At 38.5% G+C, this 23,372-nt stretch overlaps 1 protein-coding gene across 5 annotated transcripts in view; it reads left to right on the forward strand.

Annotated features, from left to right (window-relative positions):
- The window catches only part of fbxo38 (F-box protein 38), a 72,659-nt gene that overhangs the window by 42,177 nt on the left and 7,110 nt on the right, over window positions 1-23,372 (forward strand). For 4 of the 5 annotated variants that reach the window (XM_043703760.2, XM_043703762.2, XM_043703761.2 and 1 more), the window contains 7 exons: window positions 2,285-2,467; window positions 3,456-4,220; window positions 12,601-12,701; window positions 14,186-14,288; window positions 19,719-19,885; window positions 22,365-22,510; window positions 22,835-22,938. In XM_043703760.2, coding sequence (XP_043559695.1) covers window positions 2,285-2,467; window positions 3,456-4,220; window positions 12,601-12,701; window positions 14,186-14,288; window positions 19,719-19,885; window positions 22,365-22,510; window positions 22,835-22,938 — 1,569 coding nt within the window. The remainder of the gene's footprint in view (window positions 1-2,284; window positions 2,468-3,455; window positions 4,221-12,600; window positions 12,702-14,185; window positions 14,289-19,718; window positions 19,886-22,364; window positions 22,511-22,834; window positions 22,939-23,372) is intronic. The other variant, XM_043703764.2, reaches the window with a different exon arrangement.

Raw genomic sequence — 23,372 nt, forward strand, 5'->3', positions numbered from 1 at the left:
TTCTGGTCTCTTTCCTATCAGAAAGATTTTGTGAAACTTGAAAGGGTTCAGAAAAGATTTACAAGGATGTTGCCAGGATTGGAGGATTTGAGCTATAGGGAGAGGCTGAAACGGCTGGGGTTGTTTTCCCTGGAGCATCGAAGGCTGAGGGGGTGACCTCATAGAGGGTTATAAAACCATGAGAGGCATGGATAGGATAAATAAACAAAGTATTTTCTCTGGGGTGGGGGAGAATCCAGAGCTAGAGGGCATAGGTTTAGGGTGAGCGGGGAAAGAAAAAAAGGGGCCTAACAGGCAACATTTGCACACAGAAGGTGGTGCGTGTATGGAATGAGCTGTCAGAGAAAATGGTGGAGGCTGGTACAATTGCAACATTTATAAGACATCTGGATGGGTATCTGAATAGGAAGGGTTTAGAGGGATATGGGCCAAGTGCTGGCAAATGGGACTAGATTAGGTTGGGATATCTGGTTGACATAGACGAGTTGGACTGAAGGGTCTGTTTCCATTCTGTACATCTCTATGACTATGACTCGAAGAGAGGCACCAATAGGGTGAATGCACTCGGTCTTTTTCCCAGGATTCGGGAATCGAGGACTAGAGCACATCAATTTAAGGTTAGATGGGAAAGAATAAAAGGAAACCTGAGGGGCAACCTGCGGTGGTATGCATATGAATGAGCTGCCAGCAGAATTGTTTGAGGTGGGTACATTAATGATATTTACAAGGCATTTGAGCAAATACATGGATGGTAAAGGATTAGAAGGATGTGGGCCAAGTGCAGGGAAATGAGTTTAGTGTAGACATGGTCGACATGGACCAGTTTCGGCTAAAGGACCTATCTCCATGCTGTAGCACTGTAACTCTATAAGTTGCTTAGGCCTGATGCACTTCCTTCATTGATGTCCTGGAGTTGCAATGATTGACCTTATTTCTTCACCAGCAGAGATTTTTTTTTTGTTCCCCAATACCTGTTGACTCAAATTTTGCTTAGGCTCCTCAGTGCAACTGAAACTCTGATTTGTTGCAGAAACTCACTAAGATTCCTTTGGTAGCAGTTTTCAAAGCTGTAACCTCTAATTAGCTAAAGGTCAAGTTGCCATTGTTATGATGGACCATAAGACTGGTGTCCTGTTTGAGAGAGACAACTTATCGTGAGTTTAACCTGAGGGTTACCACTCCTCTGGTAAGGGACAAAGTTGAGAAGCTAGGACCTCTATGATAACCTCATAGGATTTGAACCTACATTGTAATCATCACTCTGCATCACAAACCAGCCATCCAACCAACTGAGCTAACGAACTTAAAAGTACAATGGCAGCAGATGGATGTGAATGCCACCAACTGCAAGTTCCCTGCCAATTTGAACATCATTTTAACTTGAAAGGTAATTGTTCTATCATCATTGAAACATTGAAAATAAGAGTAGGCCATTTTGGCTCTTTGAGCCTGCTCTGCCATTTAATACGATCGGTCAACTTGGTATCCTGTTCCTGCTTTCACCCTATGCCCTTTCAGCTTTCAGCCCTAAGAACTATATCTAACTCCTCTTGAAAGCATTCAGTGTTTTAGCCTCCTCTGCTTTCTGTGGCAGGGAATTCCAGTTGATTAATAAAAATCCAGGAAGTCTCCTGAACAACACTGAGCATGTCCTCACTGGACTGCAGCAGTTCATAAAGCAGGCTGACCACTGCTTTTTCAGAAAATTATGACCAACAAATGCTAGTTCTACAATTAATGTTATCACCATATATTAAGTAAAGGAGATGTGTATGTGATTTATGTTTTTGTGCATTTTAATTTTAGCTCCTGGTCCAGCAATGCCTACATTCTAATTGTAATTTCCATTTTTAAATAAGTGCAGCTGACTCTTGTCCACTTGCTCCCTCCCTCCCTTCCCCTTTACGTCTACATTCCCTCCCACCCCAATTTCTGCCCGACAACTCCAGTTTATTTTACTCTAATTGTTTCACTGCTATCGCCCCATTCTAAAACTTTGATTCTCTCTGCCCTTCAAGACAAACTTTTCAATCACCCTTTATAACATGTGTCCAATGTCACATTTTGTTTGATAATGCTGGAGATGATTTTGGCTATATAAAACTATATTATCAATGCAAGTTAGTACTTACAATATTTTATTTCTATGAAGCACTTTGAGAGATGAAGTTAAGGTGCTATGTAAGTGAGAACTGTATTGTTAACACAGGAATTAAACTAAATATTTTGAAATTGGTCTATATTTGTGAACTTCTGTTGTGAGCAGTGTATGCCATTTGTTTAGGACCAAGTGGACTTCAACCAACTGTGAAAGTAAATCCAGTGATGGTGCATGATTCAGATAGTGAAGACGAGGATGAATATAGCATGGATACTTCTGGAACTCTGAATGGGAATGATACTGGGGATATTTATTCAGATGGTGAGGATAAAAAGAAAGCTACACCTATGCTTTGTGAAAGTTCTGGTGAGTCCTGGGGTTGATACACAGTGCAATAAGCATATGCTAATTTTTTATTATCATTTCCAAATTACTTGATTTTAAACATCAAGATGTCATTTGAAAATTGATAGAAAAGTTGAAGGGAGCAACTGTGAAGTAAGTAAACTTAATTTATTTCATATCGCAAACTAAAAATTAATGGTGAAAGCTGTTTGGTAAGTCTCTTGTGGCACAGTGGTAGTATCCCTACCCCTGGACCAGGAGGCCTGGGTTCAAGTCCCACCTGATCTAGAGGTGTGTAATAAAATCCCTGAACAGGTTGATCAGAAAAATAATAAATCTGATCTGAATGGATGTTCTGTCTAGTGAGAAACACGTACGTAACCATTCACTTGTTATGCATCTGAATAGAAAAAACTTGAATTAAAAAGATTACTGGTCTGAAGTCAAAATCTGCTTAGCTTTAAATGTCTAATACTGCATAGGTCAGTAAAATACATCTCAATTTCATAGAAACCTGCTGTTACCATTTGGCATATGTTCGTATTGTTCTACTTCAAAATCCAGCTTTTCATTTACCTAATTATCTGATAATGATCACTTACAAAACATTTCTAGTAATAGTCTTTGATTAGCTTAAAAGGGCATTCCACCAAATTAGAAAGATCTTTTTAAATGATACGAGAGCCTAACAAGCTGGAGCCTAACAACCAGCTGGAGTTCAATTTACCCACTTTTCTTCACTGTGAACCTTCGGTATTTGGTCCCACATTTATTTTTCCAAAATGCATTTGGAGATTTATTTCAATTTCAGGGTAAGTCTCTTTAATTGATTTTAAAAATGATTTGCCCTTTCACTCATTTGGATGGATATTGGCTGGTTTTGCTCTGTCCATGTCAATTTTACTAACATAAATATCTGTATATACAAGATTTGGAATAAGTTTGACAAGATGTTTATATGATTCATTTTGTTTCTTAATGCTAGACTAATGCTTGTTTTATTTGACAGGTATTTGTGGTAAAGGCAAGGCTCCATTACGGAAGAAGAGCCCAATTAATCAACCAGGTCTACTAGCACCATTGCACGCAGAGGAAAGCAGTTGTGAGAAAGGTTGTCAGGTGACCAGTGAACAGATAAAGGCTGATATGAAAGCAGCAAGTGATATCCCAGAAAGGAACAGGAACAAAGATGTTCCTTCTGGAACAGGAACCTGTTCTGCTCCTTCAAGAACAACCAACTCGAGCACTGTTGAAACTCCTCCGTACATAGAACCTAATAGAACATCTACTGTAAATGGAGGATGCAGGCATTGCAGTCCAACATATTCATCCCAATCTGGTAGTGGGATTCATGCCTGTTCGTGTACTTCAAATACAGTTGGAGATTCCTCTGGCAGTAATGAGAGAAGCTCGAGGAGTAGTTCAGTTCATACTGGCTGCGTATGCAATACATCTCAGGTAAATGAAAGCAGGACAGGTGAATGCTCTGAACTGGATAAACCTTCCACAAGCAGGTCATCTGAAAACTGTGATTTAAATGGACATTGCAACACAAATTCAACTATATCAGAGTTTTCACAAAGGACATCTTCCACTTGTGCACAAGGACAAGTAAATGTTGATAATGGGAGGACTTGCATTGATGATGCCAGAAATGCAGAGAATTCTAATCATCCTACGTGCTTTAAAGGGGCCCAGCATGAAGGCTATCCACGCAGACCAGTGACAAGAGCGAGTAGTAAATATAGCCAGGTTCCATTGATCACAGAGCCAGGTAAACAGCATGTGTGATTGTAAATATTTTGCAGTACGTAGCGTGAACAATACCTGCAGTAGTGTATGGTATTAAATGTAAGGGAATGTAGATAAAGAAGGCATTGTTCTCCACTACACAGACTGTGTGGTTAGCCCACTTGTTCACTGATTTTCACCACCATTGTACCCATGTGTCTGGTTTAGATTTTGATCTTGTGTGCACAACTCCTAACTTTATTGTTTTGATTTTGTCACTCCTAATCCTGCTTTTGCAATTTAGTTTTGAAATTATTTTTGGACCCACTCTTCAGTCTTGTTTTATTTGTCTTGCATCTGATTTTCTCTTTCAAGATTAAAAATTTAGTTTTATCTCAGTGAGACTTCGAAGCACTTCTCTGAGGCAACATTTGTGCTGAATAGTTTTTTCTTTTCTGATGACTGGAACTGAGCTCAAAGTCTGATCAGTGCAATAATATGTAGGCATCAATTCTACAGTTTATCGTTTCATTAATAGGAATCAGCATTCATTCATCTACATTTGTTGTTGCTGTGCAATAATTAAATGTTTTAAGTCTTCTGTCAGTTTCAGACAATGGATGACTTTCACTAGTAGCTTAGCTATTCCAATATTTATAAATTGCGTATTTTCCCTAGTGTCCAGTTATGTACACTTGTAATTTTGAACAGCCATATTGGAATTTATCATGTTGATTTATTAATAATCGGGATCACTTTATCATCTGCAAACTTGACCAATTTACATTGGGTTTCTGAACTCAAGTTCTTCTAAAGTAGAAGCCACAACATAGGAGGTATAAGTTTGCAGATGACTCCAAAATTGGAAGTGTAGTGGACAGTGAAGAAGGTGACCTCAGATCACAACGGGATCTTGATCAAATGGGCCAATAGGCTGAGGAGTGGCAGATGGTGTTTAATTTAGATAAATGTGAGGTGCTGCATTTTGGAAAAGCAAATCCGAGCAGGACTTCTACACAATGGTAAGGTCCGAGGGAGTGTTGCTGAACAAAGAGACCTTGGAGGACAGGTTCATAGTTCCTTGAAAGTGGAGTCGCAGGTAAATAGGATGGTGAAGAAGGCATTTGGTATGTTTTCCTTTATTGGTCAGAGCATTGAGATTAGGAGTTTGAAGGTCTTGTTGCAGCTGTACAGGACATTGGTTAGGCTACTTTTGGAATATTGAGCGCTATTCTGGTCTCCTTTTTATCGGAAGCATGTTGTGAAACATGAAAGGGTTCCAAAACAATTTACAAGGATGTTGCCAGGGTTAGAAGATTTAAGCTGTTGGGAGACATTGAACAGGCTGGGGCTGTTTTCCCTGGAGCATCGGAGGCTGAGGGGTGACCTCATTGAGGTTTATAAAATCATGAGGGACATGGATAGGTAAACAGGCAAGATCTTTTCCCTGGGGTGAGGGAGTCCAGAACTCGAAGGCATAGGTTCAGGGTGAGAGGGGAAAGATATAAAAGGGTCCTAAGGAGCAACCTTTTTACACAGAAGGTGGTACGTGTATGGAATGAGCTGCCAGAGGAAGTGGTGGAGGCTGGTTCAATTGCAAGACATTTAAAAGGCATCTGGATGGATATATGAATAGGTATGGCTTAGAGGGATAAGACCAAGTGCTGGCATATGGGATTAGATTAGTTTAGAATATCTGGTTGGCATGGACGAGTTGGACTGAAGGGACAGTTTTTGTACTGTACATCTCTATGTTGCCCAAATATTGACTACTGGGGCATCTCAATCAGCTTGATTTTATCTGCTCCATCTTCTAAAGTACTTGTTCTAATTAGTTATGAAATGCTATTTTTCAGTAAGTTTCTAATCCCTTTCAAAGCTTTACCCTGTATTCCCACCATTTGTTGATGTCAGTTTAGAGGTTTGTGGAACACTTGAGGCTGTCTAGTCATGTAGCCATAGTTGTCTTGTTTAAAGGAAGTGAAAAAATCATTTTAGGGTGGCTAAGATTCAAGTTAATTGTTTACTAATTACAATTATACTGATTTTTAAGATTTATTATGAATCCATTTAATTGGGATGCTACTGAAGTAAGAATAATTAATCTATACTAAAAACAAACATATTGGAAATACTCAACAGGTCTGGCACCATCACTAGACAGAGAACAATTGACTTTTTTCAGTTTTTAAAACAAAGGGCAGCACGATGGCTCAGTGGTTAGCACTGCTGCCACACAGCACCAGGGACCCAAGTTCGATTCCTACCTCAGGCGACTGTCTGTGCATTTGCACATTCTTCCTGTGTCTGCGTGGGTTTCCTCTGAGTGCTCCGGTTTCCTCCCACAATCCAAAGATGTGCAGGTCAGGTGAATTGGCTATGTTAAATTGCCCATAGCGTTAGGTGCATTAGTCTGGGGTAAATATGGGCCTGGGTGGGTTACTCTTCAGAGAGTTGGTGTGGACTTGTTGGGCCGAAGGGCCTGTTTCCATACTTTAGGGAATCTAATCTAATCAAAGGAAAACCAATGGATGTAGTATATTTAGATTTTTAGCAGACTTTTAATGCCCCCCACAGGAAGATAGTAAGAAAAATTAAAGTGTATGGGATAAGAAATAATGTACTGACATTGATTAATTAGACAGACAGGATCAGCACTTAGATCCCAGCTCCTCATAATAGATAGCCAAGGCTTGGAGTTGGGGACCACATAGAATATTTCCAATTTTGTAAGTGATGCAAAACTAAGTGAGAATGTGTGTTGAGGAAGATGTAAACCAGCTTCAATGATTTGTATCAGCTTACTGAATGAACAAGAACCTGGCAGATATGATATAATGTGGAAAATTTGAGATTATCCCCTTTGGTAGGAGGAACAGGTGAGTACAGTATTTCTTAAGTGGTAACAGGTTGGAAAGTTTAGATGTGCAAAGGGTCCCAGATGGCTTTGTTGATAAGTTACTGTAGCAACCTATTAGGAAGGCTAATGAAATGTTAAATGTTTTTTTGAAAACTAATTTGTGTACAGGAGTAGCAAAGCCTGTCTTCAATTGTTGAGGACTTGGTCAGACCTCATCTGGAGTACTGTATGCAGTTTTGATCTCTTTATATTAGGCAAATATTATTTCCATGAAGGAAATGCAATGAAGGATCACCAGGCTTGTTCCCAGGATAGCAGTACACTCCGATGAAGAGAGTTTCAAAGAATGAGAGGTGATGCATTTGAAACCAAGAAAATACTTAAAAGCATAGGCAGGATAGATACAGGTAAATGTTTCCCTGGTTTGAGGGGATGGGGCTGATGATCTAGGTCTAGAGCCAGGGGGCACAATTTAAAAATAAGTAAGATGTCACTTACATCTGAAAGGAGGATAATTTTTCCCTTTACTGGATGTTAGTGAGCTTTTGAAATTCTCCATCAAAGGAGGCGAGAGAAGTTTAGTGTCTCAGTATGCTTAAGCTAATGATTGAACTTTCTAATTCCTAGTAGTGTATGGAGTTATGGAGATGGGTGGGTAAAAAATGTATGTTTGATTCTCCATGATCCTTTGAATGATGAGACAGGCTCATTGTGCTGAATGGCCTGTGCCTGTTCCTATGTTCCTTAATTCTACTTTTTTCAAGCCCAGCTGATTGTGGCTTCTCTTGTATATACATTGAAATATAAATTGAAAATAATCATCCAAATTATTCAGTATCTGTGGTCAGCGATCATCATTAAGTTCTTGCCTTGATTTTCCTCTTAAAATGCTGTTTTCCCAGTTCTTTATTCCTCTGACCATAGTTAACATCTTAGTATGAACCTTATTTCCTTGCAAGTGTAAAAATAAATAGTGTGGTCTTCTATGTATTCAAAAACTTAAAACTGAAGGGAGGTGATGGCATCGTGGTAATATTACTGGACCCCAGATTGATATTCTAAGGACATGAATTCAAATGGTGGGATTTGAATTTAATAAAATCTGCTGTAGAGGCAACTGAAGATGAGTAACAAATGCTAGCCTAGACAATGAGGCCCACAACGCATGAACAAATGAGGAAAAAGTTTATTTTGAAAATACGTTCACTCAGCAAGCAAGTATGACAATCTTTTTTCATATAATATTATCAATAAATGACTTAAGTGGTCAAATATACTTGAAGTGGCTGAGATATTGAAAAAAAATCCTACATTGCATTGGTTGTGTCCAGTGAAGCAGGCAAGACTGAGCCTCAGTAATTCTCTCATTCATAAAACAACATGTCTGTTAAGACTCGAGTATTGCATAATATTTTCAAACTTCAAACAGGCTTGAGTTTACAATTTAATTGAAAATGAAAGCCAATCTTGTTTTTATTTTCTTGTTTATTTCACTTCTGATTAGTTTGTTAATGCTCTGCCTGTTTATGCTGATAAATAGATTTGTGTTTATGCTCCCCTTTACTCAGATGGTAGTGAATCTTTGCAGCTCTCTGCCTAAGAGGACTTAGAGGCTCAATTATTAAGTATGTTCAAAACTCAGATCAATATATTTTTAAATTTTGAAAACATCAAGTAAGTTTTCAGGAAAACAATGCTGATGCAGGTCAACTATGATGTTGAATGGTAGAGTACGTTTGAAGGACTGAAAAGGCGTACCCTTCTATTATGTTCTTATCGTTAAACAAATGGCTGTAAAGGTGTTCTCTGACTTCTAGTTTCTAGTTATCAGAGGCTGTACTCCACACCCTCAACCCTTCCCAACCCCATGAAAATCCAATTTGCTTCTGACAACTGATAAATTGTGTTGTTGTTATAAGCAATTTTCACTTTAATTGCCACACTCATTCAGTAATTCTCTGCTGCTGCTCCAAGTAATTGATTCAGTCTAAATGTTATCAGAATGAATTTCTATAATTACAACTTGTAGCATTTTAGATTCTCTTAAAATCCAACTTCTTGCTAAAGATGATCTCTTGACTCGAAGCCTTAAATTTCATTGATCTTCGATAATGTTGTTCAGATAATCAAGAGTACTAATAATACTCTTTAGAATAAAAAGTTTTGAATAAAAGGTAGCATATTAACTTCTAATCTAATTAAGCTTGGCTAATTACATTTAGTTGCAGTTTCCTCAGTTGTAACTCAGGCCAAAGGAATATCCTCTACAAATACATCATAATCTGGTCTTGTTTGTTTATCCCATCATCTGAACTGTAATAACAAAAAATTAATAATATTGTTCCCATTTCATGGTCTTACCGTCTGAAATTAAATATTTCACAGTTTTAGTTTTGTTTCTAATAATGTTGTCATTTGCAGAGTTGTGCAAGTTTGGATTAAAATGTTTTTAAAGAATTTGTTTTAGCCAAGAGGTATTTCATATTTCAAGGGAAAATGTAGAAAATGTTCACCTCATCACTAGTGACTTGTAAAATTTAAAAGCTTTGGTAATATAAAAATAACTGTTCAAATAGTAAATGCAGTAATTGCTGAGTTAGGTGGTTTCTTAAGACCCTGGGTTTTCTGTGGAAGTATTAAATGTTCCCATCTTTAGTATTTTATGTGTTAGCCCAAAGGGAGTTCTATTGAAAACTGTCTTCAGATGCCCTTAAGTGATAAATAAATAGATAGACAGACTCACACACACAGATCAACATTTTGCTTTCAGTTTGTTTGAGCATCAGTAGATTTCATTGTTACTAGCAGTTCTTGTATTTTTCAGTCTGTGTCAATTTCTTTTCATGGACAACAAACAGTACACGGATTAAGGGGCCTGATGTTTTCCTGTATAATTGTGACAGGATGTGGAAATCTTAATAGTTGATTGGCGTTTATTTTTCTGTGCTGCATTCTATTCATCAAAACATTAGTGGGAGTGCGGGGGGGGGGGGGGAAGTCATTAGAGGTTCTCTCATTGTTAATTGACAATGCTGGTAGTTCTCTTGAAAAATTCACTTGCAATGTAAGGTTTAGATGTTGTGGTTTTGAGGCCCACACTAGCAGCTTGTATCAAATTGTCAGTCATAGCGTGAGTTTTATTTATTTTCAGCTTGTTATTTTCAGTCCACATCATCTTTGGTGGAAGGGATGATAAATATTCCTCATGGTAATTCAGTAGCATCAGTGCTGGAGTCAGGTTCTATGAATTAAGAGTATCTCTCAAATAATTATGATTTGAGTACCCACATTTCTGCAAAAATGTGGATGCTGTTTTTATTCCAGGTAATGTGGAAATCGTTGGCTTGGCCAGCATTTATTGACCACCCCTAGATGCCATGTAGTGTAGGTACATTCTCTGATATGCAGCAGAGAAATATACAGCATGGAAACAGACCCTTCGATCTAACTCATCCATGCCAACCAGATAACCTAAATAAATCTAGTCCCATTTGGCCCATATCCCTCTAAACCCTTCCTAATCCAACTAGAGGCCTTTTAAAAGTTGTAATTGTACCAGCAACCAGCACTTCCCCTGGCAGCTCATTCCATACACGCACCTCCCTCTGCATGGAGAAAGTTGCCCCTTAGATCCCTTTTAAGTCTTCCCCTCTCACCTTCAACCTATGCCCTCTAGATTTAGACTCCCCTACTGCAGGCAAATGATCTTGTCTATTTACCGTATCCATGCCCTTCATAATTTTTTTAAACCTCTATAAGGTCACCCCTCAGCCTCTGACACTCTGGGGAAAAAGCCCCAGTCTATTCAGCCTCTCCCTATAGCTCAAACTCTCCAACCCTGGCAACATCTTTGTAGATCCTTTCTAAACCCTTTAAAGTTTCACAATATCCTTCGTAAAGGAGAGAGACCAGAATTGCACACAGTATTCCAGCATTGACCTGATCAATATGCTGTACAGGCACAACATGGCTTCCTAACTCCTGTACTCAATGCACTGATCAATAAAGGGAAAAATGCCAAATGCTGCCTTCACTATCTTATCTATCTGCGACTCCACTTTCAATGAACTATGAACCTGCACTCCAACGTCTCTTTGTTCAGCAACCCTGCCCAGGATCTTACCATTAAGTGTATAAGTCCTGCTCTGATTTGCATTTCCAAAATGCAGAACCTCACATTTATCTAAGTTAAACTCCATCTGCCACTCCAACGGCCCATCTGACCAAGACCCCACTACTCTGAGGTAAACTTCCTTGCTGTCCACTACACCTTCAATTTTGGTGTCATCTGCAAACTTACTAATTATACCTCCTATGTTCACCTCCAAATCGTTTATATAAATGACGCAAAGCAGTGAACCCAACACCAACTCTTGTGGCTCACCACTAGTCACAGGCCTGTAGTCTGAAAAACAACCCTCCACCACCAACTATGACTTCTACCTTCGAGCAAGGTCTGTATCCAAATGGCTAGTTCTCCCCACATTCCATGTGATCTAATCTTGCTAACCAGTCTATCACCAGGAACCTTGTTGACCGCCTTACTATCATCCATACAGTTCACATTCACCACTCTGCTCTCATCAATCCTCTTCATTGCTTCTCAAAAAACTCAATCAAGTTAGTGAGACATGATTTCCCATGCACAAAGACATTTTGACTATCCCTTATCAGTCCTTACCTATCCAAAAACATGTAGATCCTGTCCTTCCGGATTCCCTCAACAGCTTGTCCACCACCGATGTCAGGCTCACCAGTCTACAGTCCCCGGCTTTTCCTTACCACCTTTCTTAAATAGTGGAACTATGTTAGCCAACCTCTAGTACCTCACCTGTGACCATTGATGATACAAATATCTCAGCAAGGGGCCCAGCAATTTCTTCCCTAGCTCCTCAGCGTCCTGGGGTACACCTAATCAGATCCAGGGGATTTATTCAATTTATGCATTTTAAGACATCCAGCACTACCTGCTCTGTAATATGGACATTTTTGAAGATGTCGCTATCTATTTCCCCACATTCTCGATCTTCCAAATCCTTTTCCACAGTGAACACATGCAAATACTCATTTAGTTTCTTCCCCCATCTCCTGTGGTTCCACACATAAGTGGCCTTGCTGATCTTTAAGGGGACCTATTCTCTTCCTAGTTACCCTTTTATCCTTGCGTATTTGTAGAATCCCTTTGGATTATTCTTAACCCTATTTGCCAAAGCTATCTCACGTCCCCTTTTTGCATTCCTGATTTCCCTCTTAAATATACTCTTGTCAAGGCCTATAGCATTTATAGTATCCATGGTTCAAACACATTAAAAACCAGTGCATTATTGAAGAAAATGGAGACCTGTTTGCTTTAAAGTAGGAAATCTCTGGAAGAGCATTTCTTCTTATAATGTTGAAATTTTAATTGCCAGTATATTGATTAAGTGATAAGTTGGATTGTACAACGCTAGCTAAAACTGTTTTGATACTTCCCCAAAATGCTATGTCATGTTGTTTTTATCCAGATTTTATTTAATTTATAAATAATTAATTTGTTTCCTTCTATAAATTCATTCTTTCCCAGATATTTCCAAACCCAAGCCCAGGCAATCTGTCAAGCGGAAACGAACTGCAGATAAATCCACAAGTACTAGTGATCCTGTCATTGAAGATGACCATGTCCAGGTGAAGCATGAGATTTCTAGGGCAATTTCTTTCTTTCAACATTGCTATTAACACAGTGGGGAAAAATTAACACGTGAAAGATCATACACTGCAAGTTACTTTCATTTTGGTTCAATAAATCACTTTCATTGACATAAATTTTGACTGTAGTTAGAAAATGAATTCCTGTGTTTTTTCAATAGTTTTTTTCTGTTTATGCAGTCTTCACAGCTCATTTGCATGCATTGTCTCCTTGCTGAATTTCAGGGCGTGCCCTCTGACATTATAGCTATATGGCCCTTTTTAATCATAGAACATGATAGCCCTCACCAGTTTCCATCCTGTTTCAACCAGATGTGTTGAATTATAATGAGAAATAAGAGCCAGTTTTTTTTCTTTTCCCTTTTCGATCTTTTACCAAAGCAATAAGGGCATTTTTAATATCCATGCTATTGCTTTAGAAGAATTTGGCTGATTCATCAGAGGTCTGAAATCCTACTACATCAGCTAACTCAGCTTTTCCTGCTGCTGGACAAATTTATAAGTTGCTCAAAATTGACATTTTTATTTGTAGTCTATGTCATGACTGTGATATAGTGCTATGACTGTGATCGTAGGGCTGCACTTCCTGTTTCTAGTCCAACTACACAATCAGTTCAACATTAAATTTTACTGTTATACTCAGGTACCCTTATGGACATTTATACTGAATCAAATCTCAAGAATGTAAATAAAAAGACCCATAAATCAGTTTTCTTTTATTAAACAATAAAGTCAGTGTTTGTTTTAAAAATATTGGCCAAGACATAAAGCTGAGCAGTATTTCAAATTGTGTTAAAGTACAATTATTTACCCTTCTAAATAGCCTCGTGTGCACATCCACTAGGTAATGGAAAAAATTAGGACTTTCCTTCAAAAATTAGCCTTTGAAGAGAACATTCACCATGATCAATAATGGTTAGTTCTTTAAGAACAAGCGAATATTGTATTAAAGGTGTATTTCATCCAGCATCCTATAGATGGGTGTCATGAAACATGGATCCTCAAACAGAGAATTCAAAAACGTCAGTTATTTTTCCAGGAGAATGGTTAGATCAGTGCTTCACTTATCACACAACTCAAATAAGTGTTTTCTCAGAAAGTCAAGAGGATGAGCTGGGTAACTTTTGTGTCTCAGCAAGCTGTGCTTCACCTGAACTCTGAATAATATATGGAATTAAATGTATAAACTGATATGCGGTACCCAGTAAACAAAGTCCAGCAGTTAACTCAAGCCATGTGATCTCTTAGTGTTTTTTAAATATCCTAATGCCCTTTTAAGCAATACCTTTTTTAAAAAGAAACTCAAGTTCAATTGTGCCTGCTGTCCACAATCCATTAACATGAATCCTTAAAACAAAACTAATCACTAAGCTTCTTCCTAATATTAACCTTCACAGTAATAGCTTTAGAGAATAATATTCTGATATTTCCTTCCTAAATAATTAGCCTGAACTGTGTTCCAGGTTCTTAATCTGAAGTCCAAAAATTTGGTTGGGATTACGCTTGCTAATTGTGGAATTACTGATTTGGTACTCAGAGATTGTCCGAAAATGATGTTTATCCATGGTGAGTTGGTGAATTATTTTTGGCAGATTCGTTATATCAACACATTGGAAAAGTTTGTATATCATATATGCACAAAATGTGTCTTTTACATAGTGAAAATCTTGACTTGAGTATTATTCAGAGGACAGAAGTGGAAGGTAACTCAAAGCATGGTAGCTAGGAAACTGTCGGTTTATATGCAGTAGATATGGTAAGGGTAAGGATTTACCAACAGGTGGGGATAGAGTTCAAAGAGAGAGAAGAACAGTTAGACACACAGGAATGGATAACGATCTGGCTAGGAGGGTGAATAGCTATTAATGGAGACTGTTAGTGGCTAACAATAGGTAGTGTGTAATGACAGACTATATGATGACAAACCAGTGTGTGGGGTAGGGGGCTAGGACATGAAAGAGATCAGGCCCTAAAGTTGTGGAACTTGATATTGAGTCCAGAGGGCTGCAGGAGCCCCAAGTGGAAAATGAGGTGATATTCATCCAGCTTGCACTGAGCTTCGCTGGAGCACTGCAGCAAACCTGAGACAGAGATGTTGCCCAGGGAATAGGGTGGTGTGTTAAAGTGACAGGCAACTGGAAGCTCAGGGCTTTTTTTGCGGGCAGAAGTAGATGTTCTATGAAGTGGTCACTGAGTCTACACTTCATTTCTCCAATGTAGAGGAGACCACATTGTGAGTCGCGAATGCAATATATTAGGTTTAGAGAAGTGTAGGTAAAGTGCTGCTTCATCTGGAACCTGGGACACTCTGATCCACTGTTTCACTCGCTTGCAGAGATTTTAAACTCGGGTTCATAATTTAGGTTTGGGTTTAAACTTAAATTTGGGTCTTTACAGTACATACAACAGTCCTGAACTTAGTTATACTAATCTTAGCTGAAAACAAAACATGCTGGAACATACAGCGGGTCAGGCAGCATCCATGGAGAGAGAGCAAGCTAACGTTTCGAGACTAGATGACACTATCATAGCTATACTAACCTTAGTACTGTTGTGCTGCTAAAGACTATTTAAAGTACGTGACATAAAGGCAGTAATTTTATTTAAGATGCATCTTACAGAGGCCAGATCTCGCCATGAGGCTAAGAGAGGGCAAGGTCATGTGACATTGCATTACTTCCTGTGATTATGTTAGTACAATCAGAGCAAAAATGGATCAATATTCAACTTTCAACATTTGACTTTGTAAGAGACTTCCATGACCTTAAATAGTTTAAAAATATAAAAACGTTGCTGATCTTGGGGATTGGTTAGCTCATGTGGCTGGATGGCTGGTTTGCCATTCAGCCTGATTCCAGTAGTATGGGTTGAATTCTAAGGTCACTGGAATCCCTACTCTCTCAACTCTCCTCTTAACTGAGGTATGTCAGCTTTCCAGTTAAATGCATGGCAATGCTTTCTAGTGACAGAGCAACTAATAGACCTTTGAAAATAATAGTCCTTTGGTGACTTGCAGTTCTTCACTACTAACCTAAAATGGCTACTGTGATCGCCTGGCAAATCCAGACAACCCATGTGGAATATGCAAAAACTGACAGCATTGGACTTAATATTATAATCGAGAAGCACTGAAAGTTGATGAGATATCAAGAGATTTGCAACTTTTGTTTTACTCATACTTGCATAATAATTTTATATATTGATAATGCAAGGATATCTAAGGAATATTCAATTTGGAAAAGCCAGTGGGGCTCAACTGGAGATGTTCAAATGAATGAGATAGCAATAGTTTGCTTTGAATAGCAATAGATAAACAAAAAGTAAAACATACTGCAGGGTATAGATAGCTCCTCTCTTCCACTTTTCTATCCAATTTCCTACTCCTTCTCTGCCCCCCCTCACCTCCCCATCTAAGTAAATGAGTGTTAGTGAAAAGTACATGTTTTCTTGCTCATTGAATCCTATGGATTCTGAACTATCTCATTAAATGTTTGGTACTACATTTAGATTATTTACAGTAACCTGGCTGGCTGCACAATGGCATCAGTTCCCCCAGAGAGACTTGTTTAACATATACTGGATGTTGGATTGTCTTTTGACCGGGCACACAGCCCAGTGAAACCTGCAAAGTACAAACTCACTACTCTTCATGTAGGGACTTGTCAACAAAAGTCTAACATAGGCATAGTGTTACAACTAGATGAGGGGGAGAACTGGCTTGGTTCTTAGTTGCAACAAAACATTTTATTTCATTTTTTTAATCGTGTGCTTCAGTTAATGCATCATTAATTGAGTCAAAATGAAAGAATTACAAGATTTCCTTGAATGAAATAGAGCAATTTTATTAGTGCCCTGAAAAAAATCATGAAAATGTGACATCAAGCATAGATAATAAGCTTAAAAACAAGACGTTGTCCACTACAGATAAGAAAGTGAAGGAAATTGTAGTTTAAAGTCATTGACTTATGAGACTGACCTACCACTGTAAAGGTAGTCAGACATTATTTTGCCTTCGAGTATTATGAATGTTCCATTGCAATGTCAGTATGAAATAAGATACAAAAATTCATATGGCTACACATGCATTCACGACGGCATGGTGGCTCAGTGGTTAGCACTGCTGCCTCACAGCACCAGAGTCCCAGGTTCGATTTCAGCCTTTGGCAACTGTCTGTGTGGAGTTTGCACGTTCTCCCTGTGTCTGTGTGGGTTTGCTCCGGTTTCCTCCCACAGTCCAAAGATGTGCAGGTTAGGTGAATTGGCCATGCTCAATTGCCCATAGTCTTAGGTGCATTAGTCAGAGGGAAATGGGTCTGGGTGGGTTACTCTCCGGAGGATCAGTATGGACTTGTTGGGCCGAAGGGCCTGTTTCCACACTGTAGGGAATTTAATCTAATCATTCACTTTGTCCTAACCTGGATTGAAAACCTCTTTGGGGCTCGCAATCTGACTAGCTTACAGTGCTGTGCCACAATTTCACATACTCCTTGTTTGCCCATTTCTATAATCTAAATTTAGGCCTTTTCACAAATTAATTTTCTAGAAAGTTGATGCCTGAGGTTAGCTGCCTGCAGGATATCTGAACTTACATCCTGCATCTCATTTAACTTCTTCGACCTGAGTGGATTTGCTCAGGTTTGAAACTTGTTTCTGTCCCTTTGGATCTCCCAGTGTGTTTCATGCACTGATACCCCTTGGTAAAGCCACCAGGGGCATATGTTCTCTTTCCTTTTCCCTTTCATGAATGGGTTTTCTGTAATCTGTTCCAGTTTTTTTTGGAACACCATTGTCATCAAGTGGAAGTTCAACTTCTGCTGTACTCCTCTGTGGCTCCTCAACTAAGTTAGGGTTCCTATTCACTTTCTTGTGATCTGTTTGAGAATTTCATTGATTCCCTGTAATTTTCCCATAAAAATATCTGTGATCTATATCTCTTGCTCTGGGCTATCACCTTTTTGAATCCTTCCTGACTTTCCTTTGTGGCTATTATGCTTTTTTTTAGAGCTCCTTTAACCCTCCGAAATCTGTTCTATTTCTGACACTTCTGATTGGACTTCATTCCTGTATAAAACAAGTGACTGCCCCTCTAAACCTAGGCTTTTGCAGTTCATCTAGGGCATCGGGACCATATGTATAAAATTCTAACAGACTACTAACTAGATGAATGGAGGATGTAGTTGGGGAGTTGAGAGACTAGATCATGGCCTCAGGATACAGAGTAGGCCATTAAGGACAGAATGAGGAAACATTTAACCCAGGACGGTCAATCCATAGATTTTGCTACCACGAAAGGCTGTGGAGACCAGCTCACTGAGTATATTCAAGAACGAGATTAATACATTTTTAGATATTAAAGGGTATTAGATGATACGGGGAGAAAGCAGGGTTATCTCATTGAGATTGAGAATCAGTCATGATCATGCTGAATGGCTGAGCAGGCTTGAAGTACCTATTGTAATCCTAATTTCTATGTTTAAGCAAATATCATTCTAGCATCATGCCTGACTGAGCCTTTCCCATTGCAGGATAAGTCCATCAATTTGGTGGCACAATGGGAGAGAGAACTGTCAAGGAGAGTAGCATTCTAAGTCCTTGATGTTGGTGTAGGTCCCATTGCATCATATAATGGCAAGGAAACCTACTACTGATGACCATCTACTGCCCTTCCAAACAGATGAATCAGTACTGTGCCATGTTGTACTCTTGTTTGAGGAGCTGGGGAGAAGGGGACGGTTGTTCAGTATCCATCACTGAGTGACTCCATGGCACCACTGTCTACAGTCAACATCCGCATCTATCCATGAATGGCCACTGCCCAGTCCTTGTGAAGACAATGTCCCATCTTCACTCCTGTATGCCATCTATCATGTGGGGCACGATTACTGTATGAAAGACTGCCAATTCTGGTGTTTTCTTGAGTGAAAGAGTAGAATTTCATTTCCTGCTACCCCCAAGAAATAACAAAACAGATCAAATGCGCACACAAGCACATACGCATGTTCATAAGTGCATGTTAAGAAGTGCAAAGCGGAGGAGAGAAGATGGATTCATGTCAGACAGGAAAGTGAAGGCATATGCAGTTATGGGTCTTAGGAGATCCTTGAGTTATGCAAATTAAATGACCCAACTCCATCTGTTTAGCTGTTACCCTATTCCTTTAGCAGTGAAGTTTGCAGATACTATTCTCTGAAAAGTCATATTCTTCCAAGTTGCTTTTTAACCAATGCTGATTTCTGTGATTGAGGGGAGCAGACAGAGAAAATCTTCGAGCATCATCCTCGTTATCTGTCCTCATTATTTCTCCTTTGCACTTGATCAGAGGATGGTTGAGATGTGTTCCTTTGCAAATTGTAGGGTCTTTGGCTTTTTCATTTCAAGCTAGATTGTTGTAAGCAACTTTTCATCTGTCAATATGTGCAGATGCCAACTTCTTGATGCTTCTGTCAGTTTCAGAACCTTTTGTCTAAAAATGGTAATTTCAAAGCAACTGGTTTTGTATATATCCCATGTGGGCTATATCACTATTAAAATGTACTTTTTAAAACCACTTTCATCCATGAAAGTCTCGATTACAGTCAAATGCTAAAAGTTGAAGATTGATTGTCCATTTTCACTATAGGCATAAAAGTACTTTTGCCCACTAGTGGTGCTTGTACTTTCCATTATATAATACCTTGCACATGAATTCCTTCCCAGCTTCCTTTGCCTCTGTAGTTCCTTTTCATCTTTAAGGTCATCCTTAAACAATGTCATTCATTATTTTAAATACCTCCTCCTTTAGACCTTTTTAACATGAAATGCCAGCTAATAAATATTAAAACTGATGAAAATAAAAGCTTCAAAAATTATTGTTATTTCAGTACACTGAATTAAGCTGTGTTTTTGAATTCACTTTCATGGTATTTGGCCTGAATATTAATTTTAATCTATTTCATAAAATCTTTAGACAGCAAGCATGATTTAATAAGTAAATGTTGGTGTACGTTCATTTTTAAGCTACTCGATGTCGGGTACTAAAGCACCTAAAGGTTGAGAATACACCAATTGTAAACCGCTTTGACTATGTGCAGTGTCGGAAGCTCAATATTGAACAAGTGCTTGACCAGATTTTACAAATGCCTCCTGAACGGAACCGTATCATTTATCTGCGACCAATGCAACAGGTGAGTGAATGTAGTTATTTTAAATACAATTGACTTTTATTTGTAATGTCTATTAAAAAGTTATCTTTAATTTCTATTGTCATTTTCAATAGATCAGAGACACTTTAATTGATTTGTATATGTCCCATTAAAACAACATGTACCAGATTTTCATGGAAGAATAAATTGTTTGATTCTTGATAGTGATATGCCGTGTTTGCCAAGCCATTACTTCTCTGGTAATGTTTCAAACAGTTAATTTCTGAAGTGTGAGCTCTTTCAATTAGTGATATTTGAATCTGTCTATAGATGTGCTTTACACCTTTGTCAATTATAATTTGCCTTACATATTGGGATTGGTGATATGTGGGAACTGAAAAGAATTTCCAGCATTACTTTCTTTGCCCCGCTTTCAGCTGAGAAGCATTGTCATTGGAGCTACAACATTGAGATATTATACCTGTGTCATGCCTTTAGATGAACTGTTCATTTAGTCCCAGTTCCTGCTCTTTGAGCATTGATATGTTCATTTTTGCTTTTCAAAGTAGCAGTTATGAAGCTGTTAAATAATTTGAATTATTTAATTTTTTTTAAATAAACTTCTGGTGGTCAACATTGGCTATAAACTTAATTGGTCCGAACATATAGATTGTAGGTACAGGAACAGCATTTTGTGGTGTCTGGTTGATGTCCCACCTGGTTCAAGTGTGGAGTGTGCCAAAATGCTTTGGATTTTCAAAGTTTGGATGAAGATTTGTAGCTCGGGTGCTCGTTGTTGTGGTTCTGTTCGCCGAGCTGGAAATTTTTGTTGCAAACGTTTCGTCTCCTGTCTAGGTGACATCCTCAGTGCTTGGGAGCCTCCTGTGAAGCGCTTCTGTGGTGTTTCCTCCGGCATTTATATTGGCCTGTCCCTGCCGCTTCCGGTTGTCAGTTTCAGCTGTCCGCTGTAGTGGCCAGTATACTGGGTCCAGGTCGATGTGTTTGTTGATGGAGTTTGTGGATGAGTGCCATGCTTCGAGGAATTCCCTGGCTGTTCTTTGTTTGGCTTGCCCTATAATGGTAGTGTTGTCCCAGTCGAATTCATGTTGCTTGTCGTCTGCGTGTGTGGCTACTAAGAATAGCTGGTTGTGGCGTTTCGTGGTTGGTTGATGTTCATGGATGCGGATCGTTAGCTGTCTTCATGTTTGTCCTATATAGTGTTTTGTGCAGTCCTTGCATGGGATTTTGTACACTACATTAGTTTTGCTCATGTTGGGTATCGGGTCCTTGGTTCTGGTGAGTTGTTGTCTGAGGGTGGCTGTTGGTTTGTGTGCTGTTATAAATCCTAGTGGTCGCAGTAGTCTGGCTGTCAGTTCTGAAATGCTCCTGATGTATGGTAGTGTGGCTAGTCCTTTGGGTTGCGGCATGTCCTCGTTCCGTTGTCTTTCTCTTAGGCATCTGTTGATGAAATTGCGCGGGTATCCGTTTTTGCCGAATACCTTGTACAGGTGTTCCTCTTTCTCTTTTTGCAGTTCTGGTGTGCTGCAGTGTGTTGTGGCCCTTTTGAATAGTGTCTTGATGCAACTTCGTTTGTGTGTGTGTTGGGGTGGTTGCTTTCATAGTTCAGGACTTGGTCCGTGGGTGCTTTGGATTTGCTTATGGGAGTGAAATTCTAACATCACTTGAACCTTGATACCAGAACTAACCATCCACTTGATTGGCACTCTATCCACCACTTTAAACTTTCACCAGTCCATGGCAAGGATACTGTGTTCACTGTGTATGCCATCCAGAGATGCACTTACAGCAACTTATTGATACTACTTCAGCATGCTTCCTTGATCTGCGATCTGCCAGTTGGAAGGCTGAGCATAGGCGTATAGAAAGACCTCTCCAAGTTGTACACCATTCTGTGTTGGAAAGATGTTGTCATTCTTTCATCATTGATGCCTTAGAACTTTTATTAACAGCAGTTTTAGACTAGTATCACCAGATGGATTTCTGTAGATTAAATGGGTGGCTAACCATCCCCTGTTAAGAGTATTTACAGATTGGCAATAACTGCCAATTAAACTCACATATTGTGAATAAGTAAATTAAAGCAAAATATAAATGCTCTGGAAGTCTGACACAAAATTAGAATACTATTGAAGATACTGAATAGGTCAGGCGCATCATTTGACACTGCTAAGTGTTTCCATTCATTTAGATCTTTAGTGATGAATTCTCCAGTGAAGTGAAAATAATTCTGCTAATAAATCAAGTATTTTTATTGTTTTATTAATTTATGAAAATGTAAATTTTCTCAACAGCAGATGTCATTCTTTCCCTTTATCAGGATCCCTTAAGTAGGTTGTGTTCGAGATATTCTAAAACTTAGTGGAACATATACAAATGACCAGAATTCGTGTTTTTAAAATTAAACATACCTGTTTCATAAGGGAGAATGAAGACTGTAATTGCATTTTTTAAATTTGGAAGTTGTTTTAAAGAATTTCAATTTCTTTTCATTTTGTTGCAGATTGATACTTTAAAATTGGAGCGGATGATATTTAGTGGACCTTATCCCTATCACATCTGTATTATTCATGAGTTTAGCAATCCTCCAAATGTGCGAAACAAGGTTCGCATTCGTAGCTGGATGGACATAATAGCAAATATTAATCAGTAAGTGTTTTAAGTTGTAAAATGTTGAAATTACCTTAATAAAATCATAGAATTTACAATTAAAAATAGTAATATTATTACTCGTAATTTCTGGATGAATTATCAAGTACAGACTGATTTAAACAGAAATCTAATGAGTCAAAGAAATTGAGTAGAGGATGGATAAGCAGTATAGAAATTGTTAACTGTAATATTATGATTTTGGATGAGTGCCAAATTTAGTAAATTTATTAGATAATCAAGTAGTAAATTTGTTGGGTAAATTATACTTGCATATACTAAAGTTGCTGATCTTAATTGATTTTTTTGATTTTCTTCTTAAAGAGAATTGATCAAGTATGAGTTCTTCCCTGAAGCTACTCGCACTGAAGAAGATGTGAAAAAATATCTCAAGTACCCTTGGGGGAGGGATATTTATAGTTTGGAAGGTTGGTGCCAGTATATGATTTAGCAGTTATCAAACTAAAGTTTTCAGACTTTGGGTAGCTACAACATCACCAGCGCAACTAGTTTTTAGACATATACCTTAAAAGTATTAAGCTCAGGTACCAAGGTCTTCATTTTACCATTGAGCTTTAATCAGCAGACTGGTAGTGATGAGCAGGTTGCTATCTTCAAAGGAAAACATCAAACATCAAGTGACTGCTGTTTATCCCATCTCACATTCTCAGTGGTAGCTTTATCTTTATTTGCTTTTTTTCTGATGGTCTCTAATTTAGCAGTCACTTCTGCCAACTTCCTTACCTGCTTATTGCTGATCCTCATTGTGTATTAGTTCTTTTCTCTAGTGCACCAAGCAGTGTTTTGGAAAACATACCCCAAAGGACATGATCTTATGCCTTAATAGTAATATCTCTGACTG

Source organism: Chiloscyllium plagiosum, unplaced genomic scaffold, assembly GCF_037043375.1.
Source record: "Chiloscyllium plagiosum isolate Xiang-an unplaced genomic scaffold, Cpla_swu_hap1 HiC_scaffold_16, whole genome shotgun sequence".
Classification (NCBI taxonomy): Eukaryota; Metazoa; Chordata; class Chondrichthyes; order Orectolobiformes; family Hemiscylliidae; genus Chiloscyllium; species Chiloscyllium plagiosum.